Source organism: Coregonus clupeaformis, chromosome 15, assembly GCF_020615455.1.
Source record: "Coregonus clupeaformis isolate EN_2021a chromosome 15, ASM2061545v1, whole genome shotgun sequence".
NCBI classification, from domain to species: Eukaryota; Metazoa; Chordata; class Actinopteri; order Salmoniformes; family Salmonidae; genus Coregonus; species Coregonus clupeaformis.
Window position 1 is genome coordinate 17874882 of NC_059206.1, and position 21810 is coordinate 17896691.

At 42.6% G+C, this 21810-nt stretch overlaps 1 protein-coding gene across 1 annotated transcript; it reads left to right on the forward strand.

The window, feature by feature from the left end:
• The first annotated feature begins 1466 nt into the window (after nt 1-1466).
• Nucleotides 1467-13237, forward strand: LOC121582228 (hypermethylated in cancer 2 protein-like). The gene is made up of 3 exons (XM_041897901.1): nt 1467-1561; nt 6724-6970; nt 10314-13237. The coding sequence occupies exons 2-3, from the start codon at nt 6752-6754 to the stop codon at nt 11802-11804; spliced, it is 1710 nt and encodes a 569-aa protein (XP_041753835.1). The 5' UTR covers nt 1467-1561; nt 6724-6751; the 3' UTR covers nt 11805-13237.
• Nucleotides 13238-21810: the final 8573 nt, after the last annotated feature.

Sequence of the window (21810 nt, forward strand, 5' to 3'; positions counted from 1 at the left end):
GTATTTTTATTTTGTTTTATTATTATTAACAAACAATTATCAACAAACAAAAGAGGAATAGACATGCAAACAAGCATACATACAAACTATTTACATTGCCAGGAATCCTAAACAAACAAATCATATTCATAACCAACCAGTGGAACGATAGTGTTTCACAGTATTATTGCTATTGATTTCTCCCACTGGAGCGGCATTTTGGGAAAGCTGTTCTGACTTTGTGGCTGGGTTATCTAGTGGAAATCGCTGTGTCATTTCCTGGTTGCTAAAATCTACACTGTTCGCTCAATTTCCGTTTATGTGACAAAACAAGCACTGAATAGTGTAGGGAATCATTGTATCATCTAAATCACCATCGAAAATATATTTACAATAACAAAAAATATATTTTTTACAGATGTTTGAAGCTAGTGGTCCACCAGCTTCTAACCAAAGGTTTTGTTCTTCCACCAGCTTCAAACAGCAGTTTTGGTCCACTAGTTTAAAACAGCTGTAGCCTAAAAACGATATTTTTTGTTATTGAAAATATATTTCACAGAGATTTAGATTGGTAGAATGATTCCCTATACCAGGGGTACTCAGTAACTATTTGAGAAGGTCCAGTCACACAAATGTCCTAGGTGGCAAAGGTCCCGATGGATAATGTAATTTATTAGCATAGTAACAAACCCCCACCCACAACCCTCTTGTTTCTCTCTGCAGTTTCAAAGCTAATTTCCCGCAATTCTACACATTTTTCATGAAGCAGAGTTTTTTTGTTGTTGTTGCTGTTTTAAAGCTCATTTCCTGCAATTCTACGCTTTCTTCCATGTCTTATGTGTGTTTATATGATACCAGGGGTTGAAGCCCGAACTGTGGTCCATATTGACCCCGTTATGGGGCCAGATCCAGTCCACGGTCCGCCAGTTGAGTATTGGGGCCCTAAACTATTCAGTGCTTGTTTTCTCACATAAACTGAAATTGAGGAACAGTGTAAAGCAGGGGTGGGCGGACCAGTCGGGGTCTCAACTTACTGTTGAGAGTTAGAATAATAGAATACACAAGGTGCAATTTCAAAATTTGGTTGTGCATTAGCAGTCACTCAATTAGTCCATGTCAGCATTTTTTTTTTTAGATAGGTAAATTAGTCTAGTGGCCAGCTATCTAAACTTGTAGTAAGCGTTGTCGAATTACCGACAGGGGTGGGGCCTTGATTGTCAGTTATCATTTAAAAACGGCAAACATTTGCCTCCACCCTATGGCAAAATGTGCAGAATTGCATGAAATTAGTTATAAAACTGGCCCACGGTATGCAGACCCACGAGTCACTGCGGCCCCTCATGATGAGTTCCGTTTTTTTGTGGGCCCCACCCCCATCAAAGTTGCCCATCCCGGGTGTAGAGTTATCCACCTTGCAATGTTTCGAAATGCAGGCGTTTATTTTGAAGGTTTCCTCATTACCATAGGAAAGTGACGTCATCGTTAGTGCTGCTAGCAGAATACTAGTGGGGGAGTGCGAAACGAGGGTAGTGAGGTAGGCGAGAGGATGGTAAATTAAAAACGCGTTCATCGATGAATTAAGGTAAATCTATGTAATTTTTCTCGCATGTTTTGTGATGTAACTTGGCGTGTGTAGTCGTGTTCAAGAGTTTACATTACGTTGTTTGAAGAAATACCAGAAACACTTAATATTTGGCTCGTAGCATATGCCCAGAGGGGTCTCCCCGTGTGTAGCCTAACGTCAGAGCTAGTATTACCAGCCTTGCAACCACCTTTATACCTGCACTCCTTTTAACCCGTGCATTGCTGACTTCGGTTTGTTTTTCACAGCTTTGGAATAAGATAATTAACTTGATCATATAATAAACGTATATTAATTTAAAATATGAACTGAAATCTGATTCAGAGCTGGCGCAGCAATGTAGGTTAATTGAATAAAAGGCATTGGTGGATCCCTTCCTTCACCCAACCCCTTCAGCGCGTAGACCATTAACTATTTTGTGGTAGACGAGTATCGCCCATTTGATGTTTTTTCCTCATTCTGTCTCTCAACTGTGTGTCATTGAATCAGATATTTTAAATAATGGGAGAGAAACACTGGTTTAGAATCGCTTGATGATGGTTACTGCAGTGAATTGAAATGTTTCTCGAATATGTGAGGAACGTCGGGCTTTTGCAACATTGTAACCAGTAGCAATGATTTAACGTTTTGCTGCGTAGGTTAGACCAAAATCCATCAGAATATCCACAAAATAGTGTAAATAGCTGAAATAAAAACATGGCTATGGGGATTTTGTTATTCATTTGTTTATTTTTTAACCGCTACAATCTCTTACAATATTTCCTGCTGTTTAATTTCAATTAGGCCTAATGATTTGATTCCTGAATAATATATCATAAAGCATCATGATTGTTTACAAAAGCTAGTACAACTGTCTTACCCTATTATAACCCAAAATAGGCCTAAGGTTATTTGACTCCAATGTTTGTTTTGTTGCCATCTCAGTCTTTATAAACAACAATGTAAAGCAATATGTTTAAAACTGTGGTGTTAAATCATTCTTATGTACTGCCAGTCACTGCTTTTTTAGCTTGGTCTATGAGTTTTAGTGGTTACATTTCCTCAGCCACATCCCTCAGTTTTATACCAAGTGGTAGGGCTGCTGTTTGTCTGAAACACAAACTCAGGATTGTGGCTGTAAAAACCTACTGACCTTTTTTTGGTTTAACCAAATGAACACAAACCTGGACGAAACAAAGTTCCCTTCCCATAATATCTGGCAAATAGACGTTTTAAAAACATTTTGTATTCTATCCCAAGGTAGTAAGAGACCGCCAACTACACTCCTAAAATCATGGCCTGCATCTTAATGGAAAGATTAAACCATTTTGAATGTTATAGTGTTTTTGTGCATCTCTGAGGGATGTTCTAAAGAATCCCGGGGTCATTTCATGTTTTCATGTGCATCTGTAGCTATTCGCCGTTCAAGCAGGCGATCGATAGAACATCGCTCAGAGATGCACAAAAACAATATATCGTTCAAAATGGGTGAATCTTTCCTTTAAGATTCTTACAACTAATTATGTTAGGAGTTCACATGTGTTTAGTAATAATTATGTTAGCTAGTTAGGAGTAAACATGTGCAATGGGCTAACCTTGGGGTGGCCTTTCCGGAACACTGTGAACCTGGCTCAGTAAGAGTCACAATGGGGACTTCGCTTTGAGACAGGTTAATAACTCTGCGGCTAACAGGGTTCTCTCTAATCTGTGACTTGATCTGCTCAGGCCAACTCTACTCCATATTGGCACTCTGGTAGGAAGGTTATTGGTAACTCTACTCCTTATGTAAAGGACGAAAAGCAAGTTATTCGCTGGTGCAAGTGGGGATACAGGCTGAGGACAGAGTAAGTTTCACACATCCCCCATGTGCTATACTTACTGTGGCAGCCAGTCTCATTTCAGGTGTCTGTGATTAATGCAATCAAACCCCCTCCCTTCTCACTCACCAGGTGGGCCGAAGGTGGTTCGGAACATGACATTAACATGACATGAACCACGGCGAACCGGAACATCAGTTTCTGGTTATAATAATCTCTGTCAACATTAACACAGACGAAGTTTGACGATCAGAGGCTGGTCATATTTTGAAAATGTCAACAATGTATGCTCACAATGTCTTGCTCACTTCAAATACCTCTCTCTACCTCTCTAGTGTGTGTGTGTGTGGAGGGTTCCAGCCCAGCAATTAAACGTTGACCCTGCTGCTATCTTGGACCAGGTCTCTCTTGCAAAATAGATTTTATCTCAATGAGACTAACCTCAGGTTAGGTTGAATCGATTGGGTGGGTACTGATTAGGATTAGACCCCTGGTAGTTTTCCAGGACAATGGTGGTTGACCTCGGGTCTAAACAAATCTCCAGTAGAAAACAGTTCATTTGAGTTAACGAGCATTAAGGAGAGTATAAAGTGGACTGGCTCAGATTATCACTATTCTCCAGGTTTTACCAGAGGGCCAAGCTGCTTGCTGTAGCAGACCTAATGCCTAAAACCCAGCTAGATTACCAGATCATGTGATTTACTGCCAGTGATCTCTGCCAGGAAGACAAGATGAAACACTGGACAAGCGAACAGGACACAGGCTAAAATAACACAGGATATAACAGAAAACAGGTTAGAACACACAGGCTAGGACAGAACACAGGCCGAACCAGAACACAGACTAGAACAGTGACAGAACACAGTATAGCCCACACAGGATAGAACAAAACAGGTTAATTTAACCTACATTGAAATGTAGTAGTCTTTTAAATAGGAATGTTTATCAGAAGCTAGCAGGGCAAACTCATTGATGCTGTAGGTCAGGTGCCCTCTCTAAACCAGACCACCTGGTTATATGGCCTGTTCTCTTTCCTCCAGACCCCGGTTACAGCGTGTTTATATATGTCTATGGTTCTCTCATCTGAAGTGATGAGGTTGTTTTTGAGCAGGCAGGGCAGGAGGGGGGCAGACGGGGCCTGTAGGCCCATAAAAGGACCCTCAGCATCTTATCACCATCGGTGTGTTGTGCAGTCGTTAGATAGACAGATTACCCAAACGTCTATTTTTTTCAGTGTGTATTTTTGGGGGGCGTGGGTTATGTGTGATACCTTATCGATGTATGGCAAGACAGATGGGATGCATTGTTATCAGTGGTAGTATTTCTAACTTTGTACCTTCCTGGTATTAAAGCTAAAAATACCCCAGGGTGCTGCTACTTGTACAGATGTAGGGCAACGGGTTTGGTGGAGATGGAGGTTTAGAACTGAAGAGTAGTTCGGTCTTAAGTTTTGCTGAAGCGCAGTACTGTAAATAAAACTACTGTAAATTGGTCAAATCACATTGAAAATGAGGGTGGGTGTCATTTAATCATAGAAATATAATTCATAGAATGGACCTATCCCTTCAGACCACTGCAATTCAGTTGGTACAGGTAGTGTCCCCTGCTAAGGCGGTATGCTCTGAAACTTTATGTGTGGGATTGCGTGCCATACACAACAGCCTTTTTTTAAATTAGAAAAACAATCTCCTGCTGGTGCTAGTATCAAATAACACATATGTGACGAAGTGGATGATTGTAATAATGCATCTAAAACGTTGTACATTTAAGTGTACACGTCTATGTAATAAACATGATTATTAGCAGTTTGTTTGTCCACAAAGTGGAAGAAAGACGCAGCTCATCATTACATTTATTCTTAATCTTCATTTTCAAGGTGTTGGCTGCACTTCCCTTCGCAACACACTAACACAATAAATGTAATTCTACATTTCAATGGAAAAAACGATATCTCATCTGGGATTCGAACCCTTGCCGCAAACTCAGAAAATTACCAGGAGCCAGACTCGCTACACTGTGATGTATTTGTCCAGTTGATCATTCACACGTGTTTTAGTAAGTTTGATTGGCAGATCATGCCGTTTGACTTCTGTTAAGGTTGATTTCATGAAAAAGTGTTAGATCACGTCCAACTACGTCAACATCTTTAATTGGCTGATGCAGAATTTGTTACAGGAAATAATCATTCTGGCCAGCTGATCATGTTAGCATAGGGGCATTTCCATATAAAAAGCCCAATGAGCACTAACATGTGAAGTTCATAGGAGCACATCACATTTTGTGTCAAATGAAAGCTAAGAGTTGAGAAATTATGGCATATATAATAAACAAATATATATGTTTTCCATCCTAAAAATGTATTATTAAGGCTTTGATTTCTGGTCAAACAGATGGAAAATGGGGTCTTAGAAAACATCTAACAGAAAAATATTTAAAAGGTATTATAAATACATAAAAACATAATAATGTTGAAGTCAAGACCCCTGACAACTAATATTAACATTTATATTTAGTTTTGCAGAAATTATTTTCCTTCTGTAAGTTTAAGAAATATTGCCTAGTGTCTTGTCATTCTGTTACCAAAAACCCACATCTTTAAGATATTTTCTAATTTCTCAGAGGAAGGTTCACAGAAGTAACAAGTGAAGGCAGACCTACCAGTTAGTTGTTTTTACTGATCATTTGGTTTATGATTCATTAAAAGGCCAGTGCAGTTAAAAACATTAATTTCCTGTTTTTTGATTTTATTTCCACAATATGAGGTCAAAATAACACTCTGAAATTGTGAAAAGGATAATGCCCTTTTTGTGTAAGAGCTGTTTAAAGAAATGCCTAGAATTTCAGTCGGTTCAGGTGGGATGGAACTTTTGGCCGACATCATGACATGATGTGTAGGTGCGTGTGTGCGTGGCGTGCATGTGCGTGTATGTATGGCTGCATGCTTTGATAATGAACAGACGGATAGATCTCATTCCTCAGAATCTAATGCTGCCAGAGGAGCTACAACGGGCCAGGGTGGGGCTCATCTGTCTATTTTGACCAGGTTTCTGATATTTGTTGGTAGTTGAGGGTTCGTTAGTGGGTTGGTGGTTAGTTTATCAAGTTGGTAATTTGAAGGCTTATCTTTCTCTGCTTGCTAGTATGTTGTTTGGGCCTATATGTGAAGAAATCAGTGTAATGGTTGCAGGAAGAGCAGAGAGGTGTGATGTATTGGCCATTTGTGGGCGATCCTGGGCATTGTAAGAATTTCAGGAGACATTTGGGCCTGCAGGACTTTAAATTAGTCTAAGAATATTAGTGGTTGGATTTCTTTGAGTTCTCAGAACTGAGTAACTGACCTCTCCCTATTTCCTCCTCCCTCCCAAGGGTGTTAACCAAAGTGTGTGTGTGTGAGATGGAGCAGCAAAACCATTCCAAGCAACTGTTGCTGCAGCTCAACCAGCAGCGAGCCAAAGGATACCTGTGTGATGTAATCATCGTGGTGGAGAACGCGCTATTCCGCGCCCACAAGAACGTCCTGGCAGCCAGCAGCGTCTACTTCAAGTCGCTGGTCCCCCACGACAACCTGATCAACCTGGACACGGAGATGGTCAGCCCCTCCGTCTTCAGACAGGTGGGTCACCTGACAGGCAGCATCTCACTGACCGTAGTCACATACAGTGCATTCGGAAAGTATTCAGACCCCTTGACCTTTTCCACATTTTGTTACGTTACAGCCTTATTCTAAAATTGATTAAATTGTTTTTCTTCTCATCAATCTACACACAATACCCCATAATGACAAAGCAAAAACAGGTTTTTAGATTTTTTTGCACACAAAAAATTAATAAAAAAGGACATATTTCATTTACATAACTATTCAGACCCTTTACTCAGTACTTTGTTGAAGCACCTTCGGCAGAGATTACAGCCTCGAGTCTTCTTGGGTATGACGCTACAAGCTTGACACACCTGTATTTGGGGAGTTTCTCCCATTCTTCTCTGCAGATCCTCTCAAGCTCTGTCAGGTTGGATGGGGAGCGTCGCTGCACAGCTATTTTCAGGTCTCTCCAGAGATGTTCGATCGGGTTCATGTCCGGGCTCTGGCTGGGCCACTCAAGGACATTTAGAGACTTGTCCTGAAGCCACTCCTGCGTTGTCTTGGCTATGTGCTTAGGGTCGTTGTCCTGTTGGAAGGTGAACCTTCGCCCCAGTCTGAGGCCATGAGCACTTTGGAGCAGGTTTTCTTCAAGGATCTCGCTGTACTTTGCTCCATTCATCTTTGCCTCAATCCTGACTAGGCCCTGCCGCTGAAAAACATACCCACAGCATGATGCTGCCACCACCATGCTTCACCGTAGGGATGGTGCCAGGTTTCCTACAGACGTGACGCTTGGCATTCAGGCCAAATAGTTCAATCTTGGTTTCATCAGACCAGAGAATCTTGTTTCTCATGGTCTGAGAGACCTTTAGGTGCCTTTTGGCAACTCCTACCGGGCTGTCATGTGCCTTTTACTGAGGAGTGGCTTCCGTCTGGCCGCTCTACCATAAAGGCCTGATTGGTGGAGTTCTGCAGAGATGGTTGTCCTTTTGGAAAGTTCTCCCATCTCCACAGAGGAACTCTGGAGCTCTGTCAGAGTGACCATCGGGTTCTTGGGTTCCTCCCTGACAAAGGCCCTTCTCCCCCGATTACTCAGTTTGGCCTGGCGGTCAGCTCTAGGAAGAGTCTTGGTGGTTCCAAACTTCTTCCATTTAAGAATGATGGAGGCCACTGTGTTCTTGGGGACCTTCAATGCTGCAGACATGTTTTGGTACCCTTCCCCAGATCTGTGCCTCGACACAATCCTGTCTCGGAGCTCTACGGACAATTCCTTCGACCTCATGACCTCATGGTTTTTGCTCTGACATGCACTGTCAACGTTGTGACCTTTATATAGACAGGTGAGTGCCTTTCCAAATCATGTCCAATCAATTGAATTTACTACAGGTGGACTCCAATCAAGTTGTCCATTGAGGATGATCAATGGAAACAGGTTGCACCTGAGCTCAATTCCGAGTCTAATAGCAAAGGGTCTGAATTCTTACACTATCGGTCAAAAGTTTTAGAACACCTACTCATTCAAGGGTTTTTCTTTATTTTTACTATTTTCTACATTGTAGAATAATAGTGAAGACATCAAAACTATGAAATAACACATATGGAATCATGTAGTAACCAAAAAAGTGTTAAACATATATTTGAGATTCTTCAAATAGCCACCCTTTGCCTTGATGACAGCTTTGCACACTCTTGGCATTCTCTCAACTAGCTTCCTGAGGTATTCACCTGGAATGCATTTCAATTAACAGGTATGCCTTCTTAAAAGTTAATTTGTGGAATTTCTTTCCTTCTTAATGCTTTTGAGCCAATCAGTTGTGTTGTGACAAGGTAGAGGGTATACAGAAGATAGCCCTATTTGGTAAAAGAGTCCATATTATGGCAAGAACAGCTCAAATAAGCAAAGAGAAACGACAGTCCATCATTACTTGATACGTAAAAGTCAATACGTAACATTTCAAGAACTTTGAAAGTTTCTTCAAGTGCAGAAGCAAAAACCATCAAGCGCTATGATGACACTGGCTCTCATGAGGACCGCCACAGGAAAGGAAGACCCAGACTTACTTCTAAGTTCATTAGAGTTACCAGCCTCAGAAATGGCAGCCCAAATAAATGCTTCACAGAGTTCAAGTCACAGACACATCTCAACATCAACTGTTCAGAGGAGACTGTGTGAATCAGGCCTTCATGGTCGAATTTCTGCAAAGAAACAACTACTAAAGGACACCAATAATAAGAAGAGACTTGCTTGTGCCAAGAAAAATGAGCAATGGACATTAGACCGGTGGAAATGTGTCCTTTGGTCTGGAGTTCAAATTGGAGATTTTTGGTTCCAACCGCCGTGTCTTTGTGAGACGCGGTGTGGGTGAACGGATGATCTCCGCATGGGTATTTCCCACCGTAAAGCATGGAGGAGGAGGTGTTATGGTGTGGGGGTGCTTTGCTGGTGACACTGTCTGATTTATTTAGAATTCAAGGCACACTTAACCTGCATGGCTACCACAGCATTCTGCAGCGATACGCCATCCCATCTGGTTTGGGCTCAGTGGGACTATCATTTGTTTTTCAACAGAACAATGACCCAACACACCTCCAGGCTGTGTAAGGGCTATTTTACCAAGAAGAAGAGTGATGGCGTGCTGCATCAGATTACCTGGCCTCTACATTCCCCCGACCTCAACACAATTGAGATGGTTTGGGATGAGTCGGACCGCAGGGTGAAGGAAAAGCAGCCAACAAGTGCTTAGCATATGTGGGAACTCCTTCAAAACTGAAAAGCATTCCAGGTGAAGCTGGTTGAGAGAATGCCAAGAGTGTGCAAAGCGGTCATCAAGGCAAAGGGGGGCTATTTTGAAGAATATAAAATTATAATTTGATTTGTTTAACACTTTTTGGGTAATAACTATGTAATTTCATAGTTTTGATGTCTTCACTATTATTCTACAATGTAGAAAATAGTAAAAATAAAGAAAATCCCTTTGAGTAGGTGTTCTAAAACTTTTGACCGGTAGTGTATGTAAATAAGGTATTTCTGTTTTTTATTTAATTTGCTAAAATTTCTAAAAACCTGTTTTCACTTCGTCATTATGGGGTATTGTGTGTAGATTGATGGAAAAAAACTACATGTAATCAATTTTTGAATAAGGCTGTAACGTAACAAAATGTAGAAAAGGGGAACGGTCTCAATACTTTCAGAATTCACTGTATACACAGATATATTTGTATTGACTCATTGTCATTCATCAATTTAGATTTCACATCAATCGTTGAACGCTCAGCTGTTTTATCTGTATTCTAATATCAACTTGCTGTGAAACAAATTGCTCATTGGGACAATATAAAGATTTCCCTCTCCCTCACTACCCCCTCTCTCCTCTAGGTGTTGGACTTCATCTATACAGGTAGTTTGTCCAGTTCTGACTCCGTCAGTGACCACAGTGTCTCGTCCCTCCTGACCGCTGCCTGCTACCTCCAGCTGACCGAACTAGCTGCTCTCTGTCGCAGGAAGCTCAAACACAACGGCCAGACCCCCTCCAGCTCCAACAAGTTGACCCCCTCCTCCTCCTCCACCTCCCCAACCCCCAATGGACACATCCCTGGCCCCCTCCGCCTCTCCTCCACCCCCCTCAGAGCAACCCCCAACCACAACCACCAGCACCATAACAACCACTCAGGGTCCAGGAAGGGCAACCAGAGGAACCAGAGATGGGGCCAGGAGGGGAGGCTGAGAGAGGATCTCTCAGAGGAGGAGGTGTTTATTTCGGGCTCGCGGTGTGCCTCCCTCAGCCCCTCTGGAGGAAGTAGGGTTAATGGGCTGGCTCTAGGACTGGACCTGTCCAAGAGGAGTCCATCAGGGAGCACCGCCACAGAGGAAGTGTCCCCCAGCAGTCTCCCCCACAGCCCCTCCCCCCACTCCTCATCTGTCTCTCCCACTCCCTCTCCTCCCACCACGGCTAGCGCCAAGCCAGAGCCTAAGGAGAACCAGAGGCAGCCTCCAAATACCTCCACAGACCTCTTGCCTAGGGCACCTTGCAAGAGACCCCGACCCCACAGAGAGGCCACCAACCTGGGGGAGACGGGCAAGGCGCTGCCCAACGGCCTAGTGAAGAGACCAGGGGCGCCAGGGGGAGAGAAGCTGGTCAGAGGGGATAGAGTGACCCCAGTGCTGGAGGATGGAGAGGTGGGTGGAGAGGAGAACAGCCAGGACCAGAGTGAAGAGAGTGGGCACAGTGGGAGTGAGGGAGGAGGAGGAGGGAGGAGAAACGGGAACACCAACTACATCTACCGTCAGCCCCAGCCAGGGTTTGAGCCAGGTGTGGGGGACAATCTGTACGTCTGCATCCCCTGTGGAAAAGGCTTCCCCAGCTCCGAGCAGCTTAACGCCCATGTCGACACACACACCCAGGATGAAATCTACCTCGAAGACGAGGAGGAAGAAGAGGAGGGTGGTGGATACCTGAAGGACGAAGACCCAGATGCAGACCCAGACATCTATGCATCACGGGGGGTGGAGCCTGGTGCTGACGAAACTCTGCATCGCTGCACAGTCTGCAGTAAGAGCTGCAAGGATGCCGTGTCACTACGGGAACACGAGAAGAGCCATTGGCTGAACCGGCCATTCCCCTGTAACATCTGTGGCAAGCTGTTCACCCAACGTGGCACCATGACCCGCCACATGAGGAGCCATCTGGGCCTCAAGCCCTTTGCCTGCGAGGAGTGTGGCATGCGCTTCACACGCCAGTACCGCCTTGCCGAACACATGCGGGTCCACTCAGGGGAGAAGCCCTACGAGTGCCAGCTGTGTGGTGGAAAGTTCACCCAGCAACGCAACCTCCTCAGCCATCTAAAGATGCACACCTCACCCTCATAGAGGACACTTCACCATGGTTACTGCAGCTGAACCACAGCTATCTGGGCTCTATTAGGCTGTCTGCCTCATCTTCAGATAACTATCTGGAGCTACTGTTACCCATAGGACCTCCTCACCCTTGTAAACACACCTGGGTTCTACCTCAACTTTTTAGAAACTCACCTTGAAATGAATTACCCCACCTTTTATAACCACTCCTCCTGAGTAACTCTACTCCTTTACTTTATCTCATCCTCTTAACAACCATCACCCATATCTCAACCTCTTAACAACCATCACCCATAGCCTCACCCTTATCAGGGCAACTGGGGCAACCATAATTCCTTACCTCCTCTTGACAACTGTTCCTCTGACTTGCCTCAACACCATCTTACTAATACCAACCGTTACTTCACCCTCAGAACCCCATCATAAAATCCACATGGAGCCAGCCAGCCAGCTGTACTGGCAATCTCAGGGTCAACACACCACACCTCGCCATCTGCCAAAGACTCCTTCTTTTCCATCCCAGGTGGCTCAAACGTGTTTTGATGATAGCTTTTAGCATCCAACCAAACTAGTCCTCCCAGGGTGTCAGTTCTGTGCCTCCAGGCTGTTGTAGCTGTCTCTCGCTGGTCAATGAGGGACCTCAGTGCCTCTACTACCTCATTATAAGACACGTACTGGACCCCAGGCATGGCTGGCTAACACTCAGTAGTAATATTATGTTCTCCAGCTAGATGGAACAGGTTAGTCAGCCTAGCCTCTGTGTATATAATAATACATTATCACATACACAGCCTGTTTGAAACGTGGCATTATTAGAAAATGATCAGGGGTGGTCTTAACGCAATGATGTTTACTTTACTTGTGTTCATGATCAGAGTTTGTAGTTTATCTGAAGTCTTGAAAAAGCCAAACTTGGGGGGTAAAATGTTTTGAGAACTTATTGCTACGCTTTTGTGAATGTTTAAACTGGGTATTTCTACTTTGGGTCTGGGAGGGGTGGAGTTATTTTCTTTGAGGCATCATACTCTGTTGGTACTGTTGTGTTTTGTCTGTAGCGTTTTTTTGAAAGGGCTGGTCTACTGAGACAGGCGGCCAGTAACCCTGTATTAAGTTTATTTTGGTTTTCAACAAGTTCCTCCTATCTCTTAAAGAGATTCTCTGGTACTTTTGTATACTTTTTAGCCAGTAGTTCTAAAAGTCAATCTCACGAGCCAAAAATGCAGATATGTGTACCACGTCATTGCTCTCGCTCTACAGTGTGCATCTTGCTAGCTGTCACTCAAATGGCGAGGGGCTGAAGCTCATTGGCTAGATCTCGAATTGCTAGCGGGCTGGCCCACATAGGGGAAAATGGCACAGCACAGTTTCCAGAAAAACAGTCGCTTTCAAACTAGGGATTTTGTGGCTAATTGAGGTAAGACAGTAATTCTGCTCGTAGATTATGCATGTATGATCTACACATTGACACATCCAGCCCAAAGCTGGAGGTTTAAAAAATACTTAGAAGTCGCCAAAGTTCCAGAGCATGTCTTTAATGCTGTGAGGAGAGGAGAGCTTAGCTTTCTGGACAGTGTATTACTATTACTACATTTACATTTTAGTAATTTAGCAGACGCTCTTATCCAGAGCGACTTACAGTTAGTGAGTGCATACATTTTCATACTGGCCCCCCGTGGGAAACGAACCCACAACCCTGGCGTTGCAAACGCCATGCTCTACCAACTGAGCTACATACTAGTGTATGACAGAGCTGAAACTGCTAGGAGATTGTATATTGAAATCCAAAGAGAATGAATACAAACTTAACAACCAAAGTTTTTCAATGTCAAAGTGAAGTTTTACCAATGTTATTATGTCTACGGTATAGTCCACTCCTAGTTCCACACAAACCATGTGGTTGGAATTACCCATGTTGATTGGACCAACCTCACCTCATGGTCTTACCTTATCTTTACTCTGTCCTCGGGAGGACTACATACATGTCATTTCAGACCAAAAATCTAAGACTGTTGTATTACTCTCTTTTAGACTAGTAAGTACATACAGTTTTTAAATCCTCTTTCCTCCATGTTTATCGCTCAAGTGTTGAAAAAAGTCATTTTTACACCAGAAACATGTACATTACTCCTCAACTCAGGAACATTGCTGTCAGGGTCTGGCATCCATACAGTACACTCTCTGGTTGTTTTGGTTGAGGCATTTCGAATATAATATGTCGACAAATCAAATGAAAGCGAGCAGAGAGAAACATGTTTGAGCTGTGACAGGGATACTTCTAACCCATATCTTCAGTGAGTGTTCCTCACATTTCAAATGAAGAACACTTAGCTGTGTTGTCAAACTGTCTGCACTGTCAAATGTCTGTGCTGAAAGCAAAAACACTAGCTTCCTACGCAATATATTTTTTAGAGGGAGACGGTGGTGATTATCTTCTTTCAAATAACTGCGTGGTGAAAGGTAGAGGTATTAAAATATTGATTTGACTATTTTAGTTCTTGAACGTTATATCACCATGCATTTGGTCACAAACCCTTTATCCAGTTAGATTCTTCTATTTATCTGTTACTGTCTCTCTGTTGTTTACTAAGTTGTTGCGGTCACTTACAGACAGTGTTGATGTCTATTGATTATTCATGAATGTATTTATTAGTTGGATCCTGTTTTAAACCACTTTATGATAACTCAGTGGATGATAGTCATGGGCTTTGTTACTTTGTTACTGCTCATCCACTACGAGTTACTGCTCATACAGAAAAAAATATGTTAAATAGCCGCAACATCAACGCCTCTGCTGCTGAACGTGAGCGGATTGACTAGCAAGGAAACGAGCGGTGTTGCGGTAGCCTAGTTCATTCAGTGCGTGTCGCAGCGTGGATGAAAACAGACATGGCAGAGAGAGCTGTTCTGCTAATACTGTCCTTCAGTTTTTAATTTTTTATTATTAGGCCTATGTTAATTAATCAGTTATTGATCTGTCCTAGGCTGCTAATGATGTTATAATAGCCTAGTCAGTTCACCAATGAAAATAAGGCATATTGAATGAATTGTAGACCTAAACTGAGAAGGAAGATTGATTAATTAAGTCAAGGATGGAGATCTGAAACAAGCTCATATAGGCCTAGTTCAGTTGTTTCATGATTATTCCAAATACAGTAGACTAGGTCTACTAAATTGCATCCAGTAATTGAACTAGGCCTATTCAGAATTTGCCCCCCCCCCAAAAAATAACATTCAACATAAGAAGCCAGTTTACATTTTCACTATACTATCCACATAAAGACACCTTTTAGAATAATCATTAACCTAGAAGAAATGTTACAGCCATTGAGAACAACTCAAAATTAATTCAGGATCAACTACTGTGTTGGCTACGTTGTTTGGATATCATTTAAGTCTCTAAGGTTTCAGAAAACCCTGATTTGTAAATTGAACTTCTTTGTAGTGAGTTACTGAAGTGCAGCCAAAACCAAGCACCCATAAGTCTATAGCCTACCATTCGTACTGAGGCAGTCTTCTGCCAACATCATTATCAGGCTAAAAAAAGGTAAATTTGCCTGTGATCTGAGCGTAGTGTCGGTGTCGCACGCGTGGCGTTGTGGGGGCCGGGGGCGCTGCTGTCGCGCTTAAGTGCTACTCATAAAGATTCTTCAAGGTTGGCAGGTCTGGGCTAAGTTAACCCCAAACAACTTGACAACCACTCTGTGAGAACACCGTAGTATGATATCTTTGGTGAAATGTCCCTTTAAAACATGAAATGGCCATAAACCACAAATTTACTCCCAGCCCAAAACACTGGAGCCAGTGGGAATGTAATGTACTGCTCCTGTGGCGTTTGATGTGTTTTATACCACTTTTACCCCAAAGCATGAAGAATACAAAGATTACATGTTTTTATTGTGCTGCATTGTTTCCTGTGTTTTTTTGAGAATGTAATCTGTGTTTGTCATGTCATCTGTTCTATATGCTAGTTTATCCATTGGAATGGGACCACTAACTCATGGTACAGACGCAATATGTATTGTATCCTACAGAAAGCATTGGTTTTGTCAAAGCAACTTCTGTTGAAGGCTGGTATTGTTACTATTACAGAGATGCTTCTTGTTTAATCTCTATAAGAAAACCAAAGGTGTCTATGGCAGCGTTAATATGTACGTAGTAGTCACACATGCCACTACGAATCCAAATCAAGCCACTAATGAATCCACCCAAAGGCAATGTAATTCCTAAGACTACTGGGCTAAAACCATGTCAAAGCTGGATCGATGTATTCATTTACTTATGTCTGTTTTTGGAGAACAAGTTTCTCTGTTCTACTAAATATTTGTTCAATTGTATTGTCTCTCAGTCTTTATTGAACATGCTTGCTGACAACTCCAAAGTTGTTTTAATTCCTCAGTTTGTGTTCAGGAGTTTCTTTATCTGTGTGGCTCACACACTGCACCATCACGTGATTCAGAATCCACTGGTCAACCTACAGTCTTAATGTACAGATATGTGAATGTAATCTAATAACAATATTTTAATTAAACTTGATTGGAAATAACTGCATTTTTATTTTTTTGTGGTGTGTCGGGGATTTTTCACTGGTCACTGGTGAATATTGATGGGGGGTGAGGAAAGAGAGGGGGAGGGTTCAGACTGGGGGGCCCCCTGTTCCAGTTGGGCATGGTTGAAGGGTGGGGTGTTGGGAGGGGCATGGGGCAACGTCTACCATCTGTAGGACGGTCTATTGTGCCCAAGTCAAATAGGTTTTCCTTCAGCAGCCTGACTCCTTCTGTCTCTCTCTCTGCCCAGCCCTCCTAGTTCAGTTATCACAACGGTGAGGATTAGAGTTGGAGAATTGGTCTGAAACTAGTAGTACACTCCAAAGCTTCATTAGACATTTTCAGTGGAAAGAATGGCAGTCCTTTTGGTCATAGCCTGTCTGTGTATACTGTAACCTGTGCACCCCACTTACTCCCCCAACACACTTAAACACACACCCTAGCCCCTGGGGGAGCAGAGGGGTTGATAATGTGAGGCCCATGTTAAGCCCCTCCCCTCCCAGTGTCACATGCCAGTTGACCCTTAATGGGGTCAAGGTTCTACACAATAGACTGCATTTTTATTCAACCCCCTCCCTCCTCCCTATGTCCTCCTTTCATGGCCACCATGCCCAAATATGCCAGCAGGCAGGGATACATAATTAGATGCATTTCAATCTGAGGGTGGACGTGAAGGGATTAGCATTTTGGAGGGGCAGGCTGCAGGTTGAAGGTGGTCTGGTGTTGCTGATTCCAGAAATGAGCAGTTAAGGGCCTGCCCGAGCCTGTATTAATTTTGGCACTCTTTTTTTAGATTTAGTCTAGTCTTAGTCATTTTGACTAAAATATAATTCTTAGTCACATTTTTGTTATTTGAATAATGATTTAGTTTATTTATTGTCAAAATGACAAACAGTGGGCCATTTTAGTCAACTAAATGCCCTTTCATTTTAGTCCCATTACATTTTTATTGCCTCATCATTAATCTATAGTAAACATAAATCACTGACTTCCATGTGCACAAACATACATAGCCTTTCTTACCTATTCTCTTCCCAACAGCAAAACTATGACAAACATATATAAGAATATATGAGTTATCTGGCCATGTAAATTCCTTATCAGCATACATAGATATTGCACATTACATACAAAACAGACACACAAAAGCGCAGAGAGAGAGAGAGAGAGAGAGAGAAGCACAATCATCAGATGGTGCGGCAAAGTATTGGCAGTAGTATGGGTTGTACCTCCATCACTAGGTCGTGTCATCGCCATTGTTATCAACGTTCCACAGATGCCGCAGCCACATTGGTGTCCAAAAGCAGAACGGGGGCTAATGACTGTTTCCCCAGTGATATAGTCTAGTTACTAAACCTTGAGTCCGAATCAAGTCCCAAGTCCACTGTGCTCGAGTCCAAGGCAGAGTCACCAATGGTCGAGTCACGAGTCCCTATGGCTGAGGTCTGAGTCCCATGTTTGTTCTACATAGCATATTTCTATCTGAACATTCCAAAACGTTGTGTCCTGCTGAACCCGCCCCAGGTTGTTAGCTATAGCTACTGTAGTTAATGAGGTAACATGACTGAACAAGGTGTAGCCTAAACAAATGGTTAATGGTCCCTTCTGCAAATAGCCTAGTTTTACAGCCTGGTCTCATAGAGTAGATCCAGACACTCAATTTGTGTGATATGTTAAATTTGGTATGGCTACATAAGACAGATGGTTACTTAAGGCAAAAACGAAAGTAGGGGGGTTAGTCGGGGTGGAGGAGTGAACGTATAACGGGAACGTCTAGCAACCCAAAGGATGCAAGTTCAAATCTCATCAAAGACAACTTTAGCATTTTAGCTAATTAGCAACTTTTCAACTACTTCTACTTTTTATCTACTTTGCAACTACTTAGCATGTTAGCTAACCCTTCCCCTAACCTTAACCCTTTTAGCTACCCTTAAGCTTAACCCTTTAACCTAACTCCTAAACTTAACCTTAACCCTGACCCCTAACCCAAACCTCTAGTCTACCTAACATTAGCCAGCTAGCTAATGTTAGCTACCTAGCAATAATTCATAACATATCATAAGTTTAGAAAATGTGTAACATATTGTAAGTTTAGCTAATTTGTAACATTTTGTACGTTTTGCAAATGTGTAACATATAATATGAATTGTAATTCGTAACATTAACTACCAACTGGGCGATGGACATCCACAAATTAATACATACTATACGAAACATAACATATCATACTCGCTCTGGATAAGAGCACTGCTAAATGACTAAAAATGTAAAAATGTAAATGGAGGCTCGGATTTACGTACAGAATAATACGACATGCTCTGTGACCAGGTTGCAGCATATTATAATTTGCCATATACTTGTCATACACTGCCCTCTTCTGCTGCGACTCCATCATAGTCCATCCCATGCATCCCCAATACATTTGTAGTTCAGTCTAAATTCTGCTATTACAGTCCTTGGCCTTTCTATAGCCTACGATGTTTTGAAATATTCGATTTTGCGCTGGCATCGGACGTGGGAACCAGAGAACCCCTTTTCTGTCATTTTGAGAGGGCACTTAGTTGCCCTCGTTTACACTTCAAGGATATCCTTAGAAGATGTGTCTTCGACTACCTCCGAAGTTGGTAAGGAAGGTCTAATCACAGTTAGATCACAATGCGTCTTTTGATCGTCTACTCCTGTTGACAAATGTGGGCACAATCAAAAGCTTTAAAGCTCTAATCTCTCTCTGCCAGTCACCTCATCAGGTCACCACGATTAAATAAGAGTTTCTTGTTAATTCTTTAATGTGTGTTCTAGAGATGGGATGTGATCCTAGCTGAGTCCACAGGCAATCAAACAATCACATCTAGTTGACAATGGGCATGACTTTGTCTACACATCATCCACAAACCGTTAGCATACAGAGCAAGAAAGCAGCAGATGCTTTGAGTTTTCGTCCACTGCTCTCTCCATCCTTCTGTTTCTCCCTGCATCCTTTTGTTGCCCTCTGAGGCCTCCATCCACCCTAACCCCAGATGCCCGACCCGACCAACCCCCTTTGTCCTTTAGTGATGGGCCTGGGTAGGGGGGCTGGGGTGTGTGTGGCAGAGAGGCCCTTTCAGTCCACAGGGCCAGCTGTGAAGTTCAGAGACCCCCCCCCCCCACCCCCAACACACACGTCTTTGTGCCCACGACTAGAGTGAGCAGTCATTACTTCTACATAACCTCCATAAACGCCTTACTCTAAGTAGCTCAGAAACAAGCTTAACACTCAAACCAACAGGGCTCTTAATGACCAAAACAAAGATGAACTCGGGACACTGTTAATTTCGTCAACAAAAATAGTGACTAAAATATTCGTCAAACACCTATTTTTCAGTGGCAATTGACGAGACTTTAACTGACTAAATAGACCCAGAAAAAAATATAACTAAACAAAAATGATTTTTCATTTCAGTTGACTAAAACGAGACGAGACAAAATTATCTCTGTGACTAAAATCTGACTACTAAATGGACTGGACAATAGTTTTTGGAGAGATTGAGAGCTTTTCAGTGATAAGCACAATTAATATTAGCAGCACAGATGCGCAGCGCAGTTCTGTTCAGCAGTGGGAAGGACTTGCCACACACAGCCTAAATCAGCTGTTTAGCTGCAGGGGAGCAAGCTGTGGGCAGACCGACAGACAGGCTCCGCTCAGGCTCCACCTCCAAGGCAGCAGCTACTCTTCCTGGGGTCCAGAAAATTAAGGCAGTTACACATTTAAAAAAATATGACAATACATTCATAACAGATTTCACAACATATTAAGTGTTCGCCCTCAGGCCCCTACTCTACTACCACATATCTATAACGTTTGTGTATAGTGCATATGTTATCGTGTGTTTGTATGCATGTGTCTATGTTTGTGTTGCTTCACAGTCACGCTGTACCATAAGGTGTATTTTATCTGTTTTTTAAATCTAATTTTACTGCTTGCATGAGTTACTTGATGTGGAATAGAGTTCCATGTAGTCATGGCTCTATGTAGTATTGTGCGCCTCCCATAGTCTGTTCTGGACTTGGGGACTGTGAAGAGAACTCTGGTGGCATGTCTTGTGGGTTATGCATGGGTGTCCGAGCTGTGTGCCAGTAGTTCAAACAGACAGCTCGGTGCATTCAACATGTCAATACCTCACAAATACAAGTAGTGATGAAGTCAATCACTTTGAGCCAGGAGAGATTGACATGTTAACTCTCTGTGTACATCCGAGGGCCAGCCATGCTGCCCTGTTCTGAGCCAATTGCAATTTTCCTAAGTCCATTTTTGTGGCACCTGACCACACGACTGAACAGTAGTCCAGATGCGACAAAACTAGGGCCTGTAGGACCTGCCTTGTTGATAGTGCTGTTATGAATGCAGAGCAGCACTTTATTATTTTACATTTACATTTTAGTCATTTAGCAGACGCTCTTATCCAGAGCGACTTACAGGAGCATTTTAGGGTTAAGTGCCTTGCTTAAGGGCACATCGACAGATTTTTCACCTAGTCGGCTCGGGGATTAGAACCAGCGACCTTTCGGTTACTGGCACAACGCTCTATTATAGACAGACTTCTCCCTATCCTAGATACTGTTGTATCAATATGTTTTGACCATGACAGTTTACAATCCAAGGTTACTCCAAGCAGTTAAGCCTCCTCGACTAGCTCAATTTCCACATTATTCATTACAAGATTTAGTTAAGGTTTAGGGTTTAGTGAATGATTTGTCCCAAATACAATGCTTTTAGCCAGTGGCACGTCATTAGTAAAGATTGAAAAAAGTAAGGGGCCTAGACAGCTGCCCTGGGGAATTCCTGATTCTACCTGGATTTTGTTGGAGAGGCTTCCATTAAAGAACACCATATGTGTTCTGTTAGACCGGTAACTCTTTATCCACAATATAGCAGGGGGTGTAAAGCCATAACACATTTTTCCAGCAACAGACTATGATCGATAATGTTAAAAGCCACACTGAAGTCTAACAAAACAGCCCCACAATCTTTTTTATCATGAATCAATTTTTACCAAAAGTTTGCTAAGGGTTGGTAACAGGCTGATTGGTCTGCTATTTGAGCCAGTAAAGGAGGCTTTACTATTCTTAGGTAAGGGAATCACTTTTGCTTCCCTCCAGGCCTGATGGCACACACTTTCTAGTAAGCTTAAATGGAAGATATGGCAAATAGGAGTGGCAATATGATATGAAGGCAGTGCGCCCCGGAGCTCCAACTGACTCCAACAGTTGAACTTGAGGTGAGGAAGACTGTTTCAGGCATACCAGAGTTACTCCTATAATCAAACAATATAATGCTTATCTTTATAAAAAATATTCTGATCTAAAGTTTACGAATTACCTTCCTTCTGTACGTCTATTTGTATAGCAGATAAATAAATACATGTCAGATAAATAAATACATGTCGGTGTCATAGCATGCCACCGGAATATCTCTATATCACTGGGGTTAGGCCTAA

What these genes read in the sequence shown, in the direction of transcription:
- LOC121582228 (XM_041897901.1), top strand. Translation starts at nt 6,752, where the DNA reads ATGGAGCAGCAAAACCATTCCAAGCAACTGTTGCTGCAGCTCAACCAG. An exon ending in GCCCCTCCGTCTTCAGACAG is followed by an intron (nt 6,971 to 10,313) that starts GTGGGTCACCTG and finishes TCTCTCCTCTAG; the next exon opens with GTGTTGGACTTCATCTATAC.